The sequence below is a fragment of the Danio rerio genome, chromosome 19 (assembly GCF_052040795.2).
Source record: "Danio rerio strain M-AB ecotype USA chromosome 19, GRCz13ab, whole genome shotgun sequence".
NCBI lineage: Eukaryota > Metazoa > Chordata > Actinopteri > Cypriniformes > Danionidae > Danio > Danio rerio.
In genome coordinates, this window is record NC_141039.2 from 31,500,001 (window position 1) to 31,518,545 (window position 18,545).

At 32.9% G+C, this 18,545-nt stretch overlaps 1 protein-coding gene across 2 annotated transcripts in view; it reads left to right on the forward strand.

Moving 5' to 3' along the window:
* The window catches only part of ldlrap1a (low density lipoprotein receptor adaptor protein 1a), a 26,197-nt gene extending 9,720 nt beyond the window's left edge, over nt 1-16,477 (forward strand). Inside the window, exons 2-10 of one of the 2 annotated variants that reach the window (XM_087294038.2) lie at nt 2,270-2,412; nt 6,596-6,708; nt 7,225-7,339; nt 9,512-9,584; nt 10,582-10,665; nt 10,772-10,872; nt 11,005-11,039; nt 12,772-12,803; nt 15,862-16,477. In XM_087294038.2, coding sequence (XP_087150164.1) covers nt 2,270-2,412; nt 6,596-6,708; nt 7,225-7,339; nt 9,512-9,584; nt 10,582-10,665; nt 10,772-10,872; nt 11,005-11,039; nt 12,772-12,803; nt 15,862-15,908 — 743 coding nt within the window. In that variant the 3' untranslated portion in view covers nt 15,909-16,477. 2 annotated transcript variants of the gene reach the window in all.
* The last annotated feature ends 2,068 nt before the right edge of the window (nt 16,478-18,545 follow it).

Here is an 18,545-nt window from a genome sequence, read left to right on the forward strand (position 1 = left end):
GCATCCCTTATCTTCTCCTACGTACAGTAATACCTAAACCCAAATACTAATAACTATTAATAAGCAGCAACTTAGGAGTTTATTGACCTAAAAAGTCATAATGGGTTGTTAATAATGAAATTTGTAAAAGGTGTCCTCTCTTAGACAGACAATAAAACCATTTTCCTACGGACAGATAATTTATTTAGAATTATTTGTGCTGGTTCCTTGGCATGTCATTAGCGATAAATATTGCACTGAATCTGCCATTAGTGCATGCTTTGTTTAAAGCAGCTGATTCATTTAGAAATGAAGCAAATTACTTTATATATGGAATGGAATACTAAAGCATTGGTTGGTACAAATTAATTCATGGATTCCTTCTAACTTAATTTAGATCTCAGGGTTCAACGCTAAGGATTTTTTATACGGGTCTGATCGGGCCATTGGTTGAGATTTTTAAATTTTCACTCGCCCCACCAAAAAAACTAAAAAGTTAATAGCTATTTCTTAGCCACATATTTTAAATAGTGGCAAAATTATGCCTGTGAATCTAGAATTTAAACATTTTAAATATGTTAATAAATGTATGATGAGCAAAATTCAAGATTTTACGCAAATGAAAGAGCAGTATGAAAAATGTGCTGTTATTTTAATTCAATTCTAAATAATTTTGATAAAAATGGCTAGCCAAACTGACAACTGTTATTTTTATTTTTTTATTTATTTATTTACTTATTTTTTCAGTTACTTAAATTTATACCTATGTAATTGTCTGCTTCTAAGACTTTAGAAACATACGTTTTCTTTTACCCTCATTGTTTAATTTTGCCGCCATGTTGCCATCTTTTTGCTGTACTGGTTGTTGCCAGGTTACAAAAAAAAAGACATGCTCATTGTTACTGGCCGATAGGGGCCAGTAACAATCCTGTCTACTGTCCCGAGTGTCTTTCACGCTGGCCCCGGGCCACTGGGCAGTCCTTATTGTTGAGCCCTGGATCTGTTTTTAGTGGAAACAATATCAATGCAACCCACTCAGTTTTAACTTTGTTTGTTGAACTGGTGTCTAAAGTCAGTCTAACAATGCTATTGTGGTTGCTATGGTATCATCATGTGACTATTTGCACTCTTGCTTTTGTAATTCATCATCTCTTGTATGTATTGAATTTTTTTTTTAAAGAAAAAAAACATTTAAGGATATTTTTTGCTCTGACAACTTAATAAAAGTTTTATTATAAAAGGCATCATTCACTCTTTAGATCTTTGAATGACATAATTATCCCTGGTTAAATAGTGTTAATAACATTTACAATATTTTCATACTGGACAGTTCACACACCCTTGTTGAATAACTTAATAAATAGTTTGGATGTGCTTTTTTTTGGTGGTTTCATTCCACTGTGGCAACCCCTAGTAGTTACTGAACGAGTTTGTTAGTTTTCTTAGTGCCATTGTGATGTGATTCTTTGAATTATTCTGTTGGGATTTTCTAAATTTAAAATTTTATAGTTCCTCTGCTAAAGAAAGCAATCGGGTGACTAACTGCAGGAGCCACAGGTAATATTACTAGAGCATGACGTGAGTTTCAGCAGAAATGATTAGCATTGTTTATCTGCATGCATCTGGGTTAATAAACAGCTTAATGGTATTGTAATCAGGTCAGGAAATTATGCTGATTGTTAATGCAGGAATGTGGTAGGCACATTTTTTATTTATTTATTTTTTTACATTTAGCACTTTCCTTGTATCCACATTACAATACAAATTTTTCAGAACTGTATACTGTTTTACAGAATACAACTAATACAGTGGATATGTATTTATGCAATAGTCTCATTTATGAAAGGTTAAATGCCCCATACTGTAGTTGTAGTTAATCAGTGAACATGTTTACATTTATTCTCAAGGCCTAACAAATATGTGAAAATAACTTAATCCTCATTAGTGGTAAGTTAGTACAGTGAGTGATCAAAATAGATATCATATGATGTGAATAAATGTATTGTGATGAGAAACAATTTTGAGAAAGGCTTTTGATGGACAGGCTTAAAAATTGGGATGTATAAAGGCGTCTAGTGTTTTTTGGCCTGCTCTCTAGAGCAAAGTTTGATTTCCAACAAATATTTACTCATGCCTTTTGTTTTGTTTTTCTTTCTTTTAAATATTTAATAACTGTTCATGACCTCTGCAGCACAACTCTCTTGTGTGCACTTGGTTGATATAGTTTGTTGGATGCTCTTCAGTGTTCAGTCTCAAACACTGTTGTTCATCATCTCTTCTCTTTACGCAGAATTGCCTGAGAACTGGACTGACACAAGAGAGACTCTGCTGGAGGGAATGACCTTTAACCTTCGACATCTGGGGATGACACTGGTGGACCAACCTAAAGGAGAGGAGCTCTCAGCTGCTGCTGTCAAGAGGATTGTTGCCACGGTGATTTTCGTCATCTCTGACATGAATATACATCATAATATCATTGAGGCCACTTATAGAAACAACTTAGAAATAAACACATTGTAACAGATTTAGTCATTTAAAAAAACTGGTAGCACTTTAAAGTAGCGGTCTTTAAGTTAATGTATTTACTAACGTAAACAAACTATTAATAATACATTTAAGACAGTATTTATTAATCTTCGCAAATTTTAGTTAATGTTATTTTAATGTTGTTAGTTCATATTAACTCCCGGTGCATAAACTAATGTTAACAAGCATACCAATGGATTATAATAATGCATTCATTCATTGGTGAAATATGATTAATAAATGCTTCACAAGATTATTGATACTTAGTTAATTCTTTATTTATTTTTTTATTTACTTCAATAACAAACATACATAATTCAATTTTACACAAAAAACAAAATGATAATAACAGATAAGGATAAATAATATAAACAAGAAAAAGAAAAAGAAAAAACAAAAGAGAGAAAAGAAAGAAAAAAAAAGTGTAAACATTTACATACATAACACAAATACAGCAAGAGGAAAGAAGGATTTCTGTATCCGTGATATTTCCAAAATATTTATCATAAAAAAACTAAGAATCTATCACTTTTCTTATTATTAACTAGTCTAAGATATTGAATAAAAACATCAATTTCTATTAAAAAATGTGTAAAAGAAAGCTGCGAACTGGAGAATTTTTGTTTGTGAATAAAATATTTTCCATACAAAATAAAAAAGTGAATAATGTATACTTAGTTAATTCTAGCCTTAGTTATTCTAAAATGGTGGGATAACAAATCTTTAAAGATGCATAAACTTGTGTTCTATGGCTGAGTGCTTTGCCACCTGGCTCTTGTTTGAGGCAAGTTTTTTTTTTATTAACTAATTTTCTTTGGCCGTTTGTGAACATGGTTGTTCTGAGCTCTCTAAAACTAAAAATTCCATCTGCCTGCTTCAAGGTTCGTTTTAGATAAGTTAGCTTGTGCTTAGACAGAAATTTAACTCAATGGGCTAATGCACTTATTACATATGTTGCATTAAAATAGTCTTTGTTTTTCTAATAACTCTTGGAGTGAATTATGGGTTAACATGAAGTAAAGATTATGTTAAAGGTCTAATTAAAATGTGGCCAGAGAAACATATTTCAAAACAACTGTCTTAAACAAAAGCCTTGACTCTCGCTCAGAAATCCACAATAAGCCTGTGGAGCTATTGTCAATTCACAGGCTGATTGTGGGACTTTAAAAAGTCTTTAAAGGCCTTAAATTCGGATTTGAAATGAACATTTTGGTCACGTTACAGCAAAACATTTCTTCAGTCTGACGGATTTGATCATTGGACAGAACAACTGATTTTTTACCACTGTATTTATTGTGTTATCAGAGAGAGTTGAGGTAGCATAAACAAAAGCACAGGTGATGTGATTTGCAGCGTGCAAGTGTTTAAAAAGAGCCTGCAGGCTCCCATTTCCTCTAATGCAAATCTGTTATTCTCTCGCAGAAGCAATCTGCCATGTGTGGAGGTGGTGAGCTTGGAATTGTTTGTCATAGAATTGAAAATAAAAATCATGGCTCGTGTATCAAACGGTTAATGCTGCTGCTTTCAGGAATTCAATATAAAAATATTTAATCTTTTGGTAGGTGACAGAGGTAGCTGTGATTGCTTAATGCTTTAACTATTTATTGGTTATTAAAAATCTACTCAATCAAAAAACATTTCACTAACCTCATACCGGAGTGCTGAAAACCTGGTGGTTCTAAAAGTAATGGAATTTCTACCCTTTAAAATCTGTCTGGCAGGAAAACTAGCTTGTGCTATTTATATTCCTTTGAAATAAATGGTAACAGTAAACAAAAAAGTAAGTAATATGAATCAGTTGGCTCACTCAACCTCTTCCTCCTTTTGTAAATGTAAGTTTTTGTTAAAGAAAAGTTTAGTAAAATGTATACAGCTATGTTTGCTGGTTTTGTCACATTATTTAAAATAAGTGACTAGAAATAAGTATTTAAAAAATCAGTACCAATCAGGCCAGAATAAAACATTCGTTTGTGTTTAAGCCCTCAGATAGATGTTCAAGTAAAGTCAAAAATATTAGCCATCCTGTGAAATTGACATCTGTTTTCAAAAATTTCCTTGTGGTGTTTAATAGAGCAAGGACATTTATACAGCATTTCCTATAATATTTGTTTTCTTCTTGGGGAACGTTTTATTTCTTTTAGTTTGGCTGGAATGTTTTAATTGAATTTTTTCAAACTTTTTTAAAGTCAATATTAGCCCATTTCCAAACAAATATTTTTTAAGTGTCTACAGAACAAGTCAATTGCTTAAAGAAAAACTGCTATTATCTAATAACTGGACTAATTACCCTTACTTGCCTAGTTAACATATTAACCTAGTTATCTCTTTAACTGCACTTTTAGCTAAATACTAGTATCTAAAAAAATTAAGTAGAAACATGTTATGTTCTGTCATCATGGCAAAGATAAAATAAAATTGTTATTAGAAATGAGTTAATAACACTTATAGTTGAAATCAGAATTATTAAACCCCCTTTGATTTTTTTATTTTTATTTTTTTTTTTATTTCACAAATTATGTTTAACAGCAATGATATTTTCACAGTATGTCTGATAATATTTTTTCTTCTGGAGAAAGTATTTTTTGGTTAAAATAAAAGCAGTTTTTTTATTTCTTAAAAGCCCTTGAAGGTCAACGTTATCAGCCCCTTTAAGCTTTATATGTTTTCAATAGTCCACAGAACAAACCATCGTTATACAATAACTTGCTTAATTACCCTAACCTGCCTAGCTAACCTAATTAACCCATATAAGCCTTTGAATGTCACTTTAAGCTGTATAGAAGTGTCTTGAAAAATATCTAGTAAAATATTATTTACTGTCATTATGGCAAAGATCAAATTGGAAATGAGCTATTCAAACTATTATGTTTAGAAATGTGTTGTAAAAAAATCTCTCTGTTAAACAGAAATTGGGGGAAAAAATAAACAGCGGGTTAATAATCTGACTTCAACTGTGTTTAAAAATGTATTGGGGAAAAAATCTTCTCTCCGTTAAACAACACTTGGAAATATTAATAAACATAATTTATTTCACAAAAGGGCTAATAATCCTGACGTGTATATGCACATGTTTTTTCATTGCAGGTTTGGTGGTCTAATCCCTTCAACTGCCTGCTCTACCAAATGGTTGACCAATATTTTAACTGTTTTAAATAATGAATGTTAAAGTTTCAAATAATAGGTAACACACACACAGCATTGTTGGTTTACTAAACGAAAAATCTAACAAACATAATCCTGTTGCACTTCTACACTTAGTTTTGTTTTGTTTTGTGTTTTTTTAAAACATTGATAATAAAACGTGTTAATTAAGAATCTGAAATAGTTTATGTCATACTTCATACTTGGTTTTACACTTTAATATTGTTCTATATATATAGACCGACATATCAATTATTTAATAGAGGTTGATATTTTAAAAATAAATGGATGTGTTGAGGGAAAAATGCAGCAATGAGTGTGGTAACTAGCAACATTAGAATTTAAGAAATCCTATCAATTTTTTTTTTTACTTGGTGGGGCGTTTAAAGGATTACATTTCATATAAGTTGGTATTAAAAAGGTTTTAAATATAACTAGTTAAACTCTGTAGACACCATGATCTATTTTGGTGGATGACTGACATAGAATTGCAGAACAAACAAATGCACTATGACCAATTAAGATGAACTTAACTGTACATGACAACTTTAGCTCATTTAGAAATGTTGCTTTAAGAAAGCCAACCAATCTAAAAAAAATCACAAGATTGTAACAGTATTAACCTGGATTTCAGAAGAAAGAAATCAAGATGAAGGTTTTTCCTCTTGAAAACACTCAAATGAGCAACCTAGAAATCATGCAAAATTCCCAAGAAAATGTGAGCAAATTCAAACCACTCTTAAAATGTTAACAACAGTGTGGCTAAAAGACTGCTTCAAATTCTCTTCAAACCACTAGGGATGAATGCCCAGCCAGTCACCCAGGATACAGTTAGTGAACAGCAGCACTCAAAACATCTTAGCAACCCCTATAAAAGCACCAAAATAAAAATTCATACACTCTAGAAAACCACCAATTTAAAATTCTTCTGCTGTTGTTTTTCTCTTAGGCCAAAGCCAGTGGGAAGAAACTGCCTAAAGTGGCCCTGAAAGTGTCTCCTCAGGGAATCATCTTGTACGACAGTGTGTCAAACCAGTTGATCGAGAACATTTCCATATACAGGTAAACTCCACACACCTTCTTTCACGTTCAACTGCCTGTTAAACATTGACTCGCTGTGCTGCTGAACCACATTAGACTATGAAAGGATTGGTCTCCGCACGCTTCCTCTTCTCAGAGATGAGTGTGTTTGACCTACAGTGAAGTTGATTTATTCTGCCATCCAGTGTTTTACCATACACGCTCACCTCCAAGTTTCTCACTAGGGACATGTGAAATACAGCACACTGCAGGAGACCAGCGCTAGTCCCCATAAATCTCTACTTCACAGTTGAATGTGCTTCAGCTGAGCCTACTATTTACGCACATGGGCAATCTTCCCTCTCCTCATATTTGTTTAAATAAAACCAGCAGCCATCACTTCTTCAGTGTATAGAAGTAGTACAAAAAAAACAATCCTTGAAGTTTCAGCGCTGACAGCTGTGTCTGCTCCACAACTCGGCAAAACATCATTTTTATTTACTCAAAAGTGACTGCGTGTTCTTAACGCTGGTCTGTTTTGTGACCCTTTTCTCCCAGGATATCATACTGCACAGCTGACAAGACGCATGACAAAGTGTTTGCTTTCATCGCCCAGAACCAACAGAATGAAACTCTGGAGTGTCACGCATTCCTCTGTGCCAAACGGAAAGTGGTGAGTATTTGACGCTTTCCTTATGAAAGGCGTGAATCTTCGATCACAACAAAAACTCTGGCTGGAGCAAAAGGAGTCAAAGCATAGAGTTTTTCAGAATAGCTGACTGAATCACTTTGAAGGACACTCTGTACTTTTTAGCATAGCATGTAACAGACCAAACGTTTTCAGTGAGCAGATAATCTGGACAGAAATTGAGATTATCGTAGATGTACTCCTGCAGGCTGTTTAGGAAGCTGGGTCAATTCAGAAATTTGAAATTATTCATTTGAAATTATTTTTTTAAATATATTAACTATAATCTCTGGCAAATTCTAAGGAAAAAAAAGGCCAAAGTTATTAAAAAAAGCAATGTTCTCTCAACAATCACTTTCTGATATGTTTTGCTGCACCTTTTGTGGTCAGAGCTATTTATAATTAAGCAATTCCAGTGTTACACATGTAACGTTTGTTGTAAAAACTCAACATATAAATTCACATAGAAAGAATATGTTAACATTATATTGAAACAACTGTTTATGTTTTCCAGAAAATTTAACCACAGAGTTATGAGATCAGACAAATATCAATCTGTGAACATTTGTTATGTTTTAAATGAGGAAAATAAACATGCATTATGGATGTGACAAAGTCTGTGAATTTACAGTATACAACACGAAGAAATTCTGTGAATTGAACCCAAAAGAAATAATGTTTATCAAAAGAATAAGAGTTGGCTCACTATAAAACAAAAATTGATTGATTTTATTTTTTTTATTTTTGCATTTATGAAGAAAAAGCTTTGTTATGGATGTCGCACTTTTCCGTTATGCATATGACAGAATCAGAAATAATAGTTTAAAAATACTCAAAAATGTCTCTGTCAGTGTTTTCAAAGTACTGTAAAATACAGAAAACAAACTTGTTGTAATTCAGCCAGAAATAGAAAGATTTATTTTGTTTTTACTTAAGACATGATGAGATTCTTTATAGAAGATGCTGTATTGGACACACGAGACACACATGAACATTTACTCAAAGGAAAAGAACCTACAAAATGTCAATATTGCAATAGGAACCAAACTGTTTAACATATACCTGTGGAATGCCCTATTTTAATGTTATCAGACAACGATTTTTATCTGGAAAGACTTTAAATCACATATTTTTAAATGTGAATCCTTTAAATTTGTAAAATGCTGTTGATGACATTGAAGTGATAGAATATTTTTTATAATAATAAAAAAGTGGTATTTATAGAATGTGGTAAACTTGATCTGTTTTTTTTTTTTTTTTTTTCTTTGCCATGACATAGTCAGAGAAGCAGATATGGAAATAGACTCAAAATCCTCTCTCTGTCTTCTTTTCTGGTGTGAGGTCATCTGCTATAAAATACATTTTCGTCAACATCACCAAATCCACTCACTGGACATTGTCTTTGCATGAAAATCCCAGACCAGCCCATATTCCACCAACAACCATGCCATTTATCAAAATTAATTGTATATAATTAAAGATTTATGCACTTATTTATGGCATTATAATGCTTATAAATACTGTAAGTATAAATACTTTAAACATGCCAAGTTTTAATATTTGGTATCGCTTAAAGTACCAATTCTCACTTTTAACTATTTTTTTTTTTCTGCCAATTATTTAGATATTAACTGTTTATTAGTACTTGCAAAGTACAGATTCTGCATGATCTTATTCTACATCCTTAATCCTACCAATACCTAAACCCAACTACTCCTTTAATAAGCAATTTACTGTAACTGCTAATTAACTTTAATCATAAAAAGGAGCAAATTAGGAGATTATTTAGCTTTTAATTTAAATGTCATAGTTATTGGTGTGGTATTGGTTTGAACATTGAAAAGTGATTATATGCTATAACTCGCCTAACTATTTAAATACGGTCTAATGCTGCATTCACATTAAAGTTTGAAACATGCTAAAAGATGTTACTGTGCAAAGAAGCAGGATAAAACAAGATGATTAGACATTGATTAATTGAGCAATTGCAATCATGGGATGCAGTTTTGCAGGTCACAGTTCACCAAAATTGAACTTTGGAGTGCAGCAACATGCAAAACTTTTCGTACAAGCTTGTGTTTCCGTTCTGCCACATTTGCATGCATTTGAATGGAAGTCTATGGAGCATAGTCTAACTGATCTCTGTTGTTCTCTCAGGCCAAGGCGGTCACGCTCACGGTGGCTCAGGCCTTCAGAGTGGCCTTCGAGTTCTGGGAGGTTGCCAAAGACGGTACAGAGTCTCATATCTCTCCACAAAACAATGCAGAGGTCATATATAACTGCAGAGGATCATACACCAAAAGTGGAGAGTAATTTGTCTCTCAGGGTGTTGATGCTGTTGTGATTGATTAGAGTCAAACTATTACTTTATTGCCTTTTCTTGTTATAGAAAGATGGAGACTCACAAAATCATTTATTTTTTAATGCAGGAAAAATGCATCACCTACCAAGGATTTCTTGAATTTTGCAAACACAGTTTCAAAAATTATGTGTCAAACATTAAGTAAATGTAATAATTAAAAGAATAGTTAATTTTCTTCTTGGGCTTAAATAATGTTTATTTTTTCTTTAGTAGTGGTCCTTGTTGTTTTAAAAAAGTAAATTTGGGTACTGCCATTTTGAGTGTCTTGCCCATACTTTAGTGACGTCTATAAATAGAAATGGCAATGAATCATTGCTTCAGTCATTAAATTCACAATGTGGATTTATTTAGAAACAAAATGGAAATGCACTTGTTATACACAGAGATGTACTTTTGCTTTATAGGTTATTTGCATTGATAAAACAAAAATATCATGATTTTAAATGCATGACCATATCATTTTGTCTCGTTGTTGCACTTGCTTTAAGGATAAAAACAGCACTCATGTAAAATTTCAGTCAATTTTTATGTGTTATTACTTAAACTGTGTTCTTAATATGAAACGGTAACTCTTGAAACTCAGAATATTGAATTTTAGACAAATATATTGATATATTTTATAGGTTTTATCACAGTGAGTTGTTGGCCTGCATCATGCTCATCAACAATATACTGTGTAAAATAATTTATACATAGAATTAGTTAGGAACAATTTTTTTAATGTTTTTCTTCCCAATAGTTAGCTAATTTAAGACCAGTTAATTTACAAACATTTTCTATGTTATATTTATTATATATTTTATAAAACAGATAGATAGTATTATATATAGTATATATATATTTGAATTTATTGTTCTGCTTTCAGAGAAAAAATGGGATTCAGCTGGAGAAACATCCAACAGCTCACAGTCTGACCGATCTGTCAGCCTGACCAGCCTGAAAGTAGGAGGTGCGAACCCCTTAAACTCTCTGTACCTTTTGTTTAAATTATTTTGGAGACCAAAACAGTAACCCTTTAGCACTTTGACATTTAATGGGCTGTGTGTGTCTTTCAGCTGCAGCAACAGAGAACCTGTTGGAAATCGAGGACTACACATCGGCTTTGGAAAATGTTGACAACCACACCGAACCCAACAACAACACCACCACCCTATGGGTAAGAGCTTGTCCAGTTTTAGACTTCTGCTTTTCACTTCTCCCTCACTTCACAGGCAGGATTTCACATGAATGACTGCAGACCATTATCATTGCTTATCTTTTTACAATGTGGTTTTGCTCCTCTTTTTAGGAGATGGATGATGGTCTGGAAGAGGCTTTTTCAAGGTACGATACACCCAAATCTGTTCTTATCTTGTCTCAGAAGATTGTGTCTCATCTAAATCTCCTTTCTATCTCTCTTCAATGGGGGGCAGGAAGGTCAAATCCTTGAGGAGTGAGCTGCAAGTAAAAAGCATGCTGATAAACTCTTGCACATCAAAATAATCTAAAACTGCGCTCTTTCTGAGTTTGTTCTCAAATCTTGTTGGAGCCATTTGAAATATTTCTTTTAGTTTGCTCCGCAGAACTTCTCGAGCCTTTGATTATTCATCCAGGGCAATTGAGCAAAAGGCATTTTTCCCCATACTGAGTCCCTTGAGACTGATTTTCTCTTTTTATTTGCAGAACCAAGATGAAGCTTTATTTAACAGCGCTTTGGCAGGGTGTAATTCACCAGTGTAATTCACCCTGCAAATGTCAAGCTGGCCTTCACTGATTTATTTCTAATGGCATATAGATGACAAACCTAACCTGAATATTTGCACTTTATGAGATACAGATGCTTTCCATTTTATTTGATTAAATCCGTCTGATAGACTGAACATGAAATGGTTGGAATTTGTTATTCAAATAGCTCTTTTTATTGTATTTTATTTTTTCTGTTGCTTGCTATTTATTATGAAGCTTAAATGGTAGCAGTGTTTTTAGAACCCAACATTATTATTATTATTATTATTATTATTATTATTATTATTACTATTATTATTATAATTATTAAATGCATATAATGCACACACACACACACACACACACACACACACACACATGCACAAGCTTAATTGATTATCAATAGTTTATCATGAAAAACTATTATTCTAATCCGTTAAATAATTGTTTCATGTTTGTATGAATAGGCACTGAAAAATTAAGACAAATTGTGTATAACATATAATACATATTTATTATTTTTATATAATTATACAAATGGGTACATGAATTGGAGATTAAATAACTTTAAAAAAAAATATTCATTTTTACATTCAGTTGATTTAGAATTATTAGCCCCCTTTGAATTTCAGCAAGAACATTTTCACAGTATCTCTGATAATATTTTTTTCTTCTATAGAAAGTCTTATTTATTTTATTTTATTAAGGACAAAATTATTAGCCCCTTTAAGCTATTTTTTTTTTTTCATATTGTCTACAGAATAAACCATCATTATACAATGACTTGCCTAATTACCCTAACCTGCATAGTTAACCCAGTTAACCTAGTTTAGACTGTAAATGTCACTTTGAGCTGTATAGAAGTATCTTAAAAAATATCTTGTAAATTATAATTTCCTGTCATCATGGCGAAAATAAAATAATATAAATCCGTTATTAGAGATGAGTTGTCAAAACTATTATGTTTAGAAATGTGTTGAAGAAATATATCCGTTAAACAGAAATTGAGGCAGGGAAATAAACAGGGGGACTAATAATTCTGACTTCAATTGTATATATTGCTTATTTAATTACTTAATGCTGATAAAACTTCAGCGTACAATGTGTTGACCAAAGAACATTTATTATATTCATAAACAATAGGAGCAGCAGCATCTTCATGGTTGAAAGAACTATTAACACAGTTAACCTACTCTATAATTAATATGGAGATTATTAAAATGCAACTTAACTGACTGATTTATGCATTATCCTATTTATTAGAACAGCATTGTGTTTCTTAAAGGTGTCGAGAGAACCATCCTGCAGCTCTCAAACCTTTGATTGCTCTACTCTCTCTTTATTCCTCTAGCTGCAGTTTGGATAGCTATGAATACTCTCCAGGTAACAAGTACAGGTCCAGTCTAACCCGAGTTCAGTGTTCACCACCTCCATTCTCAAATCTGTGTTCTGTCTGTAACATCATTCCCCACCCATCCTCTTTCAGAACCCTACCAGCTCATCAACCCAAGCAACTTATTGATGCAAGATGCAGATTTAGGCTTATATGTGATGATGGGGTTCTACTGTGAACTTTAAATGCAATCTGCAGATCCTATCTTTTTCTCTTTTTAAAATCCCTTCACCCTAGTCAGTTGTTTGTGTTCAGTATGTGATCCGTTTTTAAAGGGGCTATATGTAAGAATTGTACTAAATTAAACACTTTTTCTATACTGTAATTTCAGTTTGCCCTGCACAGAAAATTATTTATTTAAATCAACTCGCATGTGAAGCCTGTAGTCTAAAATGCTTCTTCATAGTCAAATAATCATAACATCTGTTGACATCTGCTGGTTAATTAGAAAGCTTGTCCAAACATATTCAAAATTGTTGTTTTCTCACCACTCTTGTTTTTTTATTATGTCTCTTAAAGAGAGAAAAGTCCAGATGCGTTTACATATCTATAATAGATATCAGTATATCGTGCAAAATATTGAAAACTTTTTATTCTAATCAAAGGTCAAATAGAGCTCATCTGTGAGTATGTCTCGGAATTGATATTTAGTATGTTGTCTGTTCTGTGTGCACAAGTGCACGACCATGATCAACACATTTTGGAGTTTCTGAATCTTCATATAGCCTCTTTAATTCCTTAATATAACACTCAGGGTGTGTTCACACTTGTAGAACAGTTAATTGAGCATTTATTTAATTTGTCTGGAAAACATTTAGTTCATCCCACTTGTTGGTGTGGGAGTAGCTTCAGTTTTCTAAAGTGACCAAGTTTAAAATTAAAGGCTCTATTTTGACGATCCATGCGCAAACTGCCTAGCGCAAAATCAATTAGAGCTCGTCAGAATCCACTTTTGCTAGTTTAAGGACGGAAAAATCCACTTTACGCCATGGTGCAAGGTTGAGCTTATTTTCTTAATGAATTATAGCTGTGTTTTGAGAATAAACCAATCAGAGTCTCATCTCCCATTCCCTTTAAGAGCCAGTTGTCTTATTTACATGGCAGGCTTTGTAAGTGGAAAAACTGAGTGCTTCACTAGCAATGAAACAGTTGAACAGGCCATCTACAGCGCAAGAATGAGAGAATGAGCCTTCTCATTGTTTACTTTCGCTTTCACTCTCGTGGATAGGGAAATGTGTTGTACGGACAGATGTCCGTTAGCCTATTCATAAATAGTTTTGTTTAAGCACAAAGATTTGTTTCAACTATTTCTAAAATCATTTCCAGCAAACAAATAAATTAACAATAATAACGAAGTGTGATCAAAAAAGTGATATTGAAAAGTGATACTGAGTTTTATCTAAATACATATGCCCCATATGGTCTAAAACCTGACAGGTGGACAAATCTAAGCTTGTTTTTAATAAAACAAATATAAATATCCATATAATAAATAATACAGCTAAAAATAATAACATTATACAAAAGCAAATTGTCATGAATAAACTGGAAAAGCCCCCCAAGATAAAGAAGGCACGGAAGCGGTGGTTTTTATATTTATGTAGGCTAGAAAATAATAATTTTTGTAATATTTTAATCCTTTAATTCTTTTTTTATATGTAAAGATAGTTGCGTATTGCTATACATCATGTGTGTATTAAGCAATGTTTGGCGCACAACTAACACGCTCTGCGCTGGACAATAAACCAGCTTTGATCTGGTCTATTGAACATCTATTTACGTTCCTCAAAATTGCAACATGCCAGCAATGTGCCTCAACACGCCTCCTTTTATAGATCAGAACGCCTATGGGCGCACATATGAGCACAAATGCATTTGCTATTTAAACAGCGTGGCGCAAAACGTCAAAACAACTCTTGCGCCGAGCTGAAACTAGCAAACAACAATTGCGTCGCGCCTTGCGCCACATTGCGCCGGATGTGTGATAGGACACTAAATGTTTAAATTCATAATATTTCTGATTATGATATCTCTAAATGTTTAACTGAGAAATGAATTGCTGACTCTCGCAAGAACTGAATCAAAAGGGCATGTCTCGTGTGATTGGTTCTTTGCTGCACTTGACATGACTGAGTTAATTAGTAACCCCGAGTTAAACGTTTATATCATGCGACGTGGAATAGCTTAACATAATCTTAACCAGTTTTCATTTCTTTAAATATTCCAAACCGAAACTTACTCTGCAACCCAGAAATTGTACAACAGGCCTGTGAAAAAGGCTGTTTGTCAGATATTTAAGAAACTTCTTCTGACGCCATCATTGTGTTTAGGGGTACACATTTACAATGCCACTTACTGCAGTGTGTGGGTTTTGGAGGTATCGAAAACAGTATATCGTCAAACATCTTTTTGCCATCAATTGAAAAACGCAAAGAGTCTTTATTTGAAGTATACTCTTTCTTTTAGTGTGTATAAAGTATACACTTAAGTGCGCTACTGATTTATACCGAGCTGTACATAAGTAACTGTGTAAGTAACCAATTCATTTGCCTAAAAAATAAAAGTAATCCCTTTTTTCAGTAACTTTTTGCTTTGTAACAGACAACACCCGTTTTCATTTGGAAGCAAACAAAGAGCCACCTTTTCAGCACTTTCCGTTCATTTGTCTGGTGTACACCAAGGTTTGATTTATCTGTGTGCGCACTTATTCATCTCACTAACAGAGGAATTACATCAGTTTGTTTTAAACAAACAAAACTTGCCAAGTGTGAACACACTCCTTAGTGTAGTTTAATTACATTGATGTACAACATGCTTACAAATAAATACATACCACTTGTTTGCATAGTGAATAACATAGTTATAAATAAAATCCATCAAAAATAAGACGCCTATGGGCAAGTCCATTGTCACTTAATCAGGAGTTTCATTTGTTTTTCATTTATAATAAGTTTGACATGTGCATGGAATTTCCCATATGTTAATTAAACCGGCATCATCTATAATGTTTCAGTTTTTACATCATGTTTTTCTGTGTCTTTCTCATAGACTCGCTGAGTCTCGTACTAACCCCCAGGTCCTGGACATTGGGCTGAGCTCTGAGAGTGAATGGGATGAAACCAATGGAAACTCGCCAAATGCCAATGAGCTCTGCGGCTTCTGAGCACAGATCCAGAGCCTGCGTTCAGTCTGGTCCTGCTCATCCCTGTTATCACCACACCAAAGCAATATCAGATGAGTCTATTTTTGCTAAAGGAAAAAAAAGTGACACTGCGCTGAGTTTACATGCTTTATTTTTATCAATCAAGTTGTATACAGAATATATGTAGATACCAGAGTCAGTATTGTTTTTCATGTATGAAAAGGAAAAAAGTTTATGGTAAATATAACATTGTGTATATACAGGTGCACTATAGAGTTATTTTAGAGTCTAACCCTGTAGTTTGCTGCTTCAAGATTCATTTATCACCACAATGCCCTTCATTAATAATATGGAAATCAGCGTTAAAGTCACAGTACTGCTTGTCATTTGAGGATTGTGAGTTGTGTGTCAGTATTTACTTGTATGTTTTTTTTCTATTTAATCAGAATTGTATTATTGTTATAACACCCTAAGGGGCCATATAATATTTCTCTAAAAAGTCTAATAAAAGTGTTAATATTATGTGATTTGTCATCATGTTTTTAACTTTCTTTTGTGTCCTATTCATATTTTAATATTTATACTGAATTGAATTAGTAGTGATGTTTCGTTTTTCTATTACATTTTATTTCATAATGACAATTATTACATTAATAGTGTAAACATTGTACATCCACATTTGTTTTGAAAAACAAATTTGTTTAAAAACTACATTTATGTCTAACTTTGTTTTGTATATTATATTACATTCATCTATTCATCCATGCATATTTTTTGGTTACATTATATAATTTAGCAATGATTACACTTTTAAAACATTACTGTTCTGTTACAAAAAATAGGTGGGCACTGCTGCCTGATCCATTTAAATCAATCAGAAAAACAATAACAACTTATAGAAGTGCGTGCGTGTGTCTGTCTGTCTGTCTGTCTGTCTGTCTGTCTGTCTGTCTGTCTACATACATGCATACATATACATATAGTTGAAGTCAGAATTATTAGCCCCCCCCTTTGAATTTCTTTTTCTTTTTTTAAATACTTCCAAAATGATATATAACAGAGCAAGAAAATTTACAAAGTATGTCTGATAATATTTTTTCTTCTGGAGAATGTCTTATTTGTTTTTTGTTTCAGCTAGAATAAAAGCAGTTTTTAATTTTTTAAATAACATTTTAAGGACTAAATTATTAGCCCCTTTAAGCTATATTTTTTCTGATAGTCTACAGAACAAACTATCGATATGCAATGACTTGCCGAATTACCCTAACCTGCCTAGTCAACCTAATTAACCTAGTTAAGTCGTTTAATGTCACTTTAAATTGTGTAAAAGTGTCTCGATAAATATCTAATAAAATATTATTAACTGTCATCATGATAAAGATAAAATAAATCAGTCATTAGAGATGAGTTATTAAAACTATAATGTTTAGAAATGTGTTGAAAAAATCTCTCCGTTAAACAAATTGGGAAAAAAATTAAAAGGGGCTAATAATTCAAAGGGGCTAATAATTCTGACTTTAACTACATGTAACATTTCATTTATATTTATCAATACATCCATTTGTCTGTCTCAGTTTTATTTTTATTTATTTGTATTTTTTATTCATTCATTTATTTTTCTGAGTCTCAGGCTTAGTCTCTGTTTCAGAGGTCGCCACAATGGAATGAACCACCAACTATTCCAGTATATGTTTTATGCAGCGGATGCCCTTCCAGCCACAACCTAGTATTGGTAAACATCCATACACACTCGTTCACATATACACTCATATACTACAGCAAATTTAGTTCATTTAATTTACCTATAGCGCATGTCTTTGGACACAAACACAGAAATGCCAACTGGCCCAGCCAGGACTCGAACCAGTATCCTTCTTGCTGTGAGGCAAGAGTGCTAACTACTGAGCCACTGTGCTGCCTTTTTTAAATCATTTATGCATATATGCCACCCACATCATTAAATAATTCATTTATTTACCTAAGAAAGGTGCTAAAAATAAAAAAAATCAATAAAGAACATGTATAACCGTACAGTTTATAAATGTAGTATGAATTCATATGTATATTTTATATAACTCTAAAACAATGTAATTGTCCATGCACATTTGTCCTATTAAACATTGTTAATTTGCTGCACCATCCATGCGTATATTATATACCTTTTTTATATCACCAGGAGAGGGCAGTATTGCCTTCAAAATGTCTTTGTCTCTTTTATCTCCATTGTAGCCCTTTGTGTGAAATTGTTTTTGTGCATTAGGTGGATTTCTTTAACGTTTTCTAGAATCGTCCCAGATGGCACAAAATGCACTCGACACATGTAGTAGATCTGCAGTCGAATCTGTCAGAAATGCCACCGGAGACGTCTTTAGTTTACTGCAGCACACATCCAGCATGACAAATCCCTGTGCCTATCATATGAACATCACATTATCATTGCTGTGATGTCACTATATTGCCTAGCAAATAAATAATTTTCTTTATCAGACTTGTCAATCAAATCCCAAACAGGTCTTATTGGGCTCATCAATTCAGTATAGGGTGTCTTTAATGGTCTCGTTTCCAGTAAATTACCTTTAGTACATGTGAT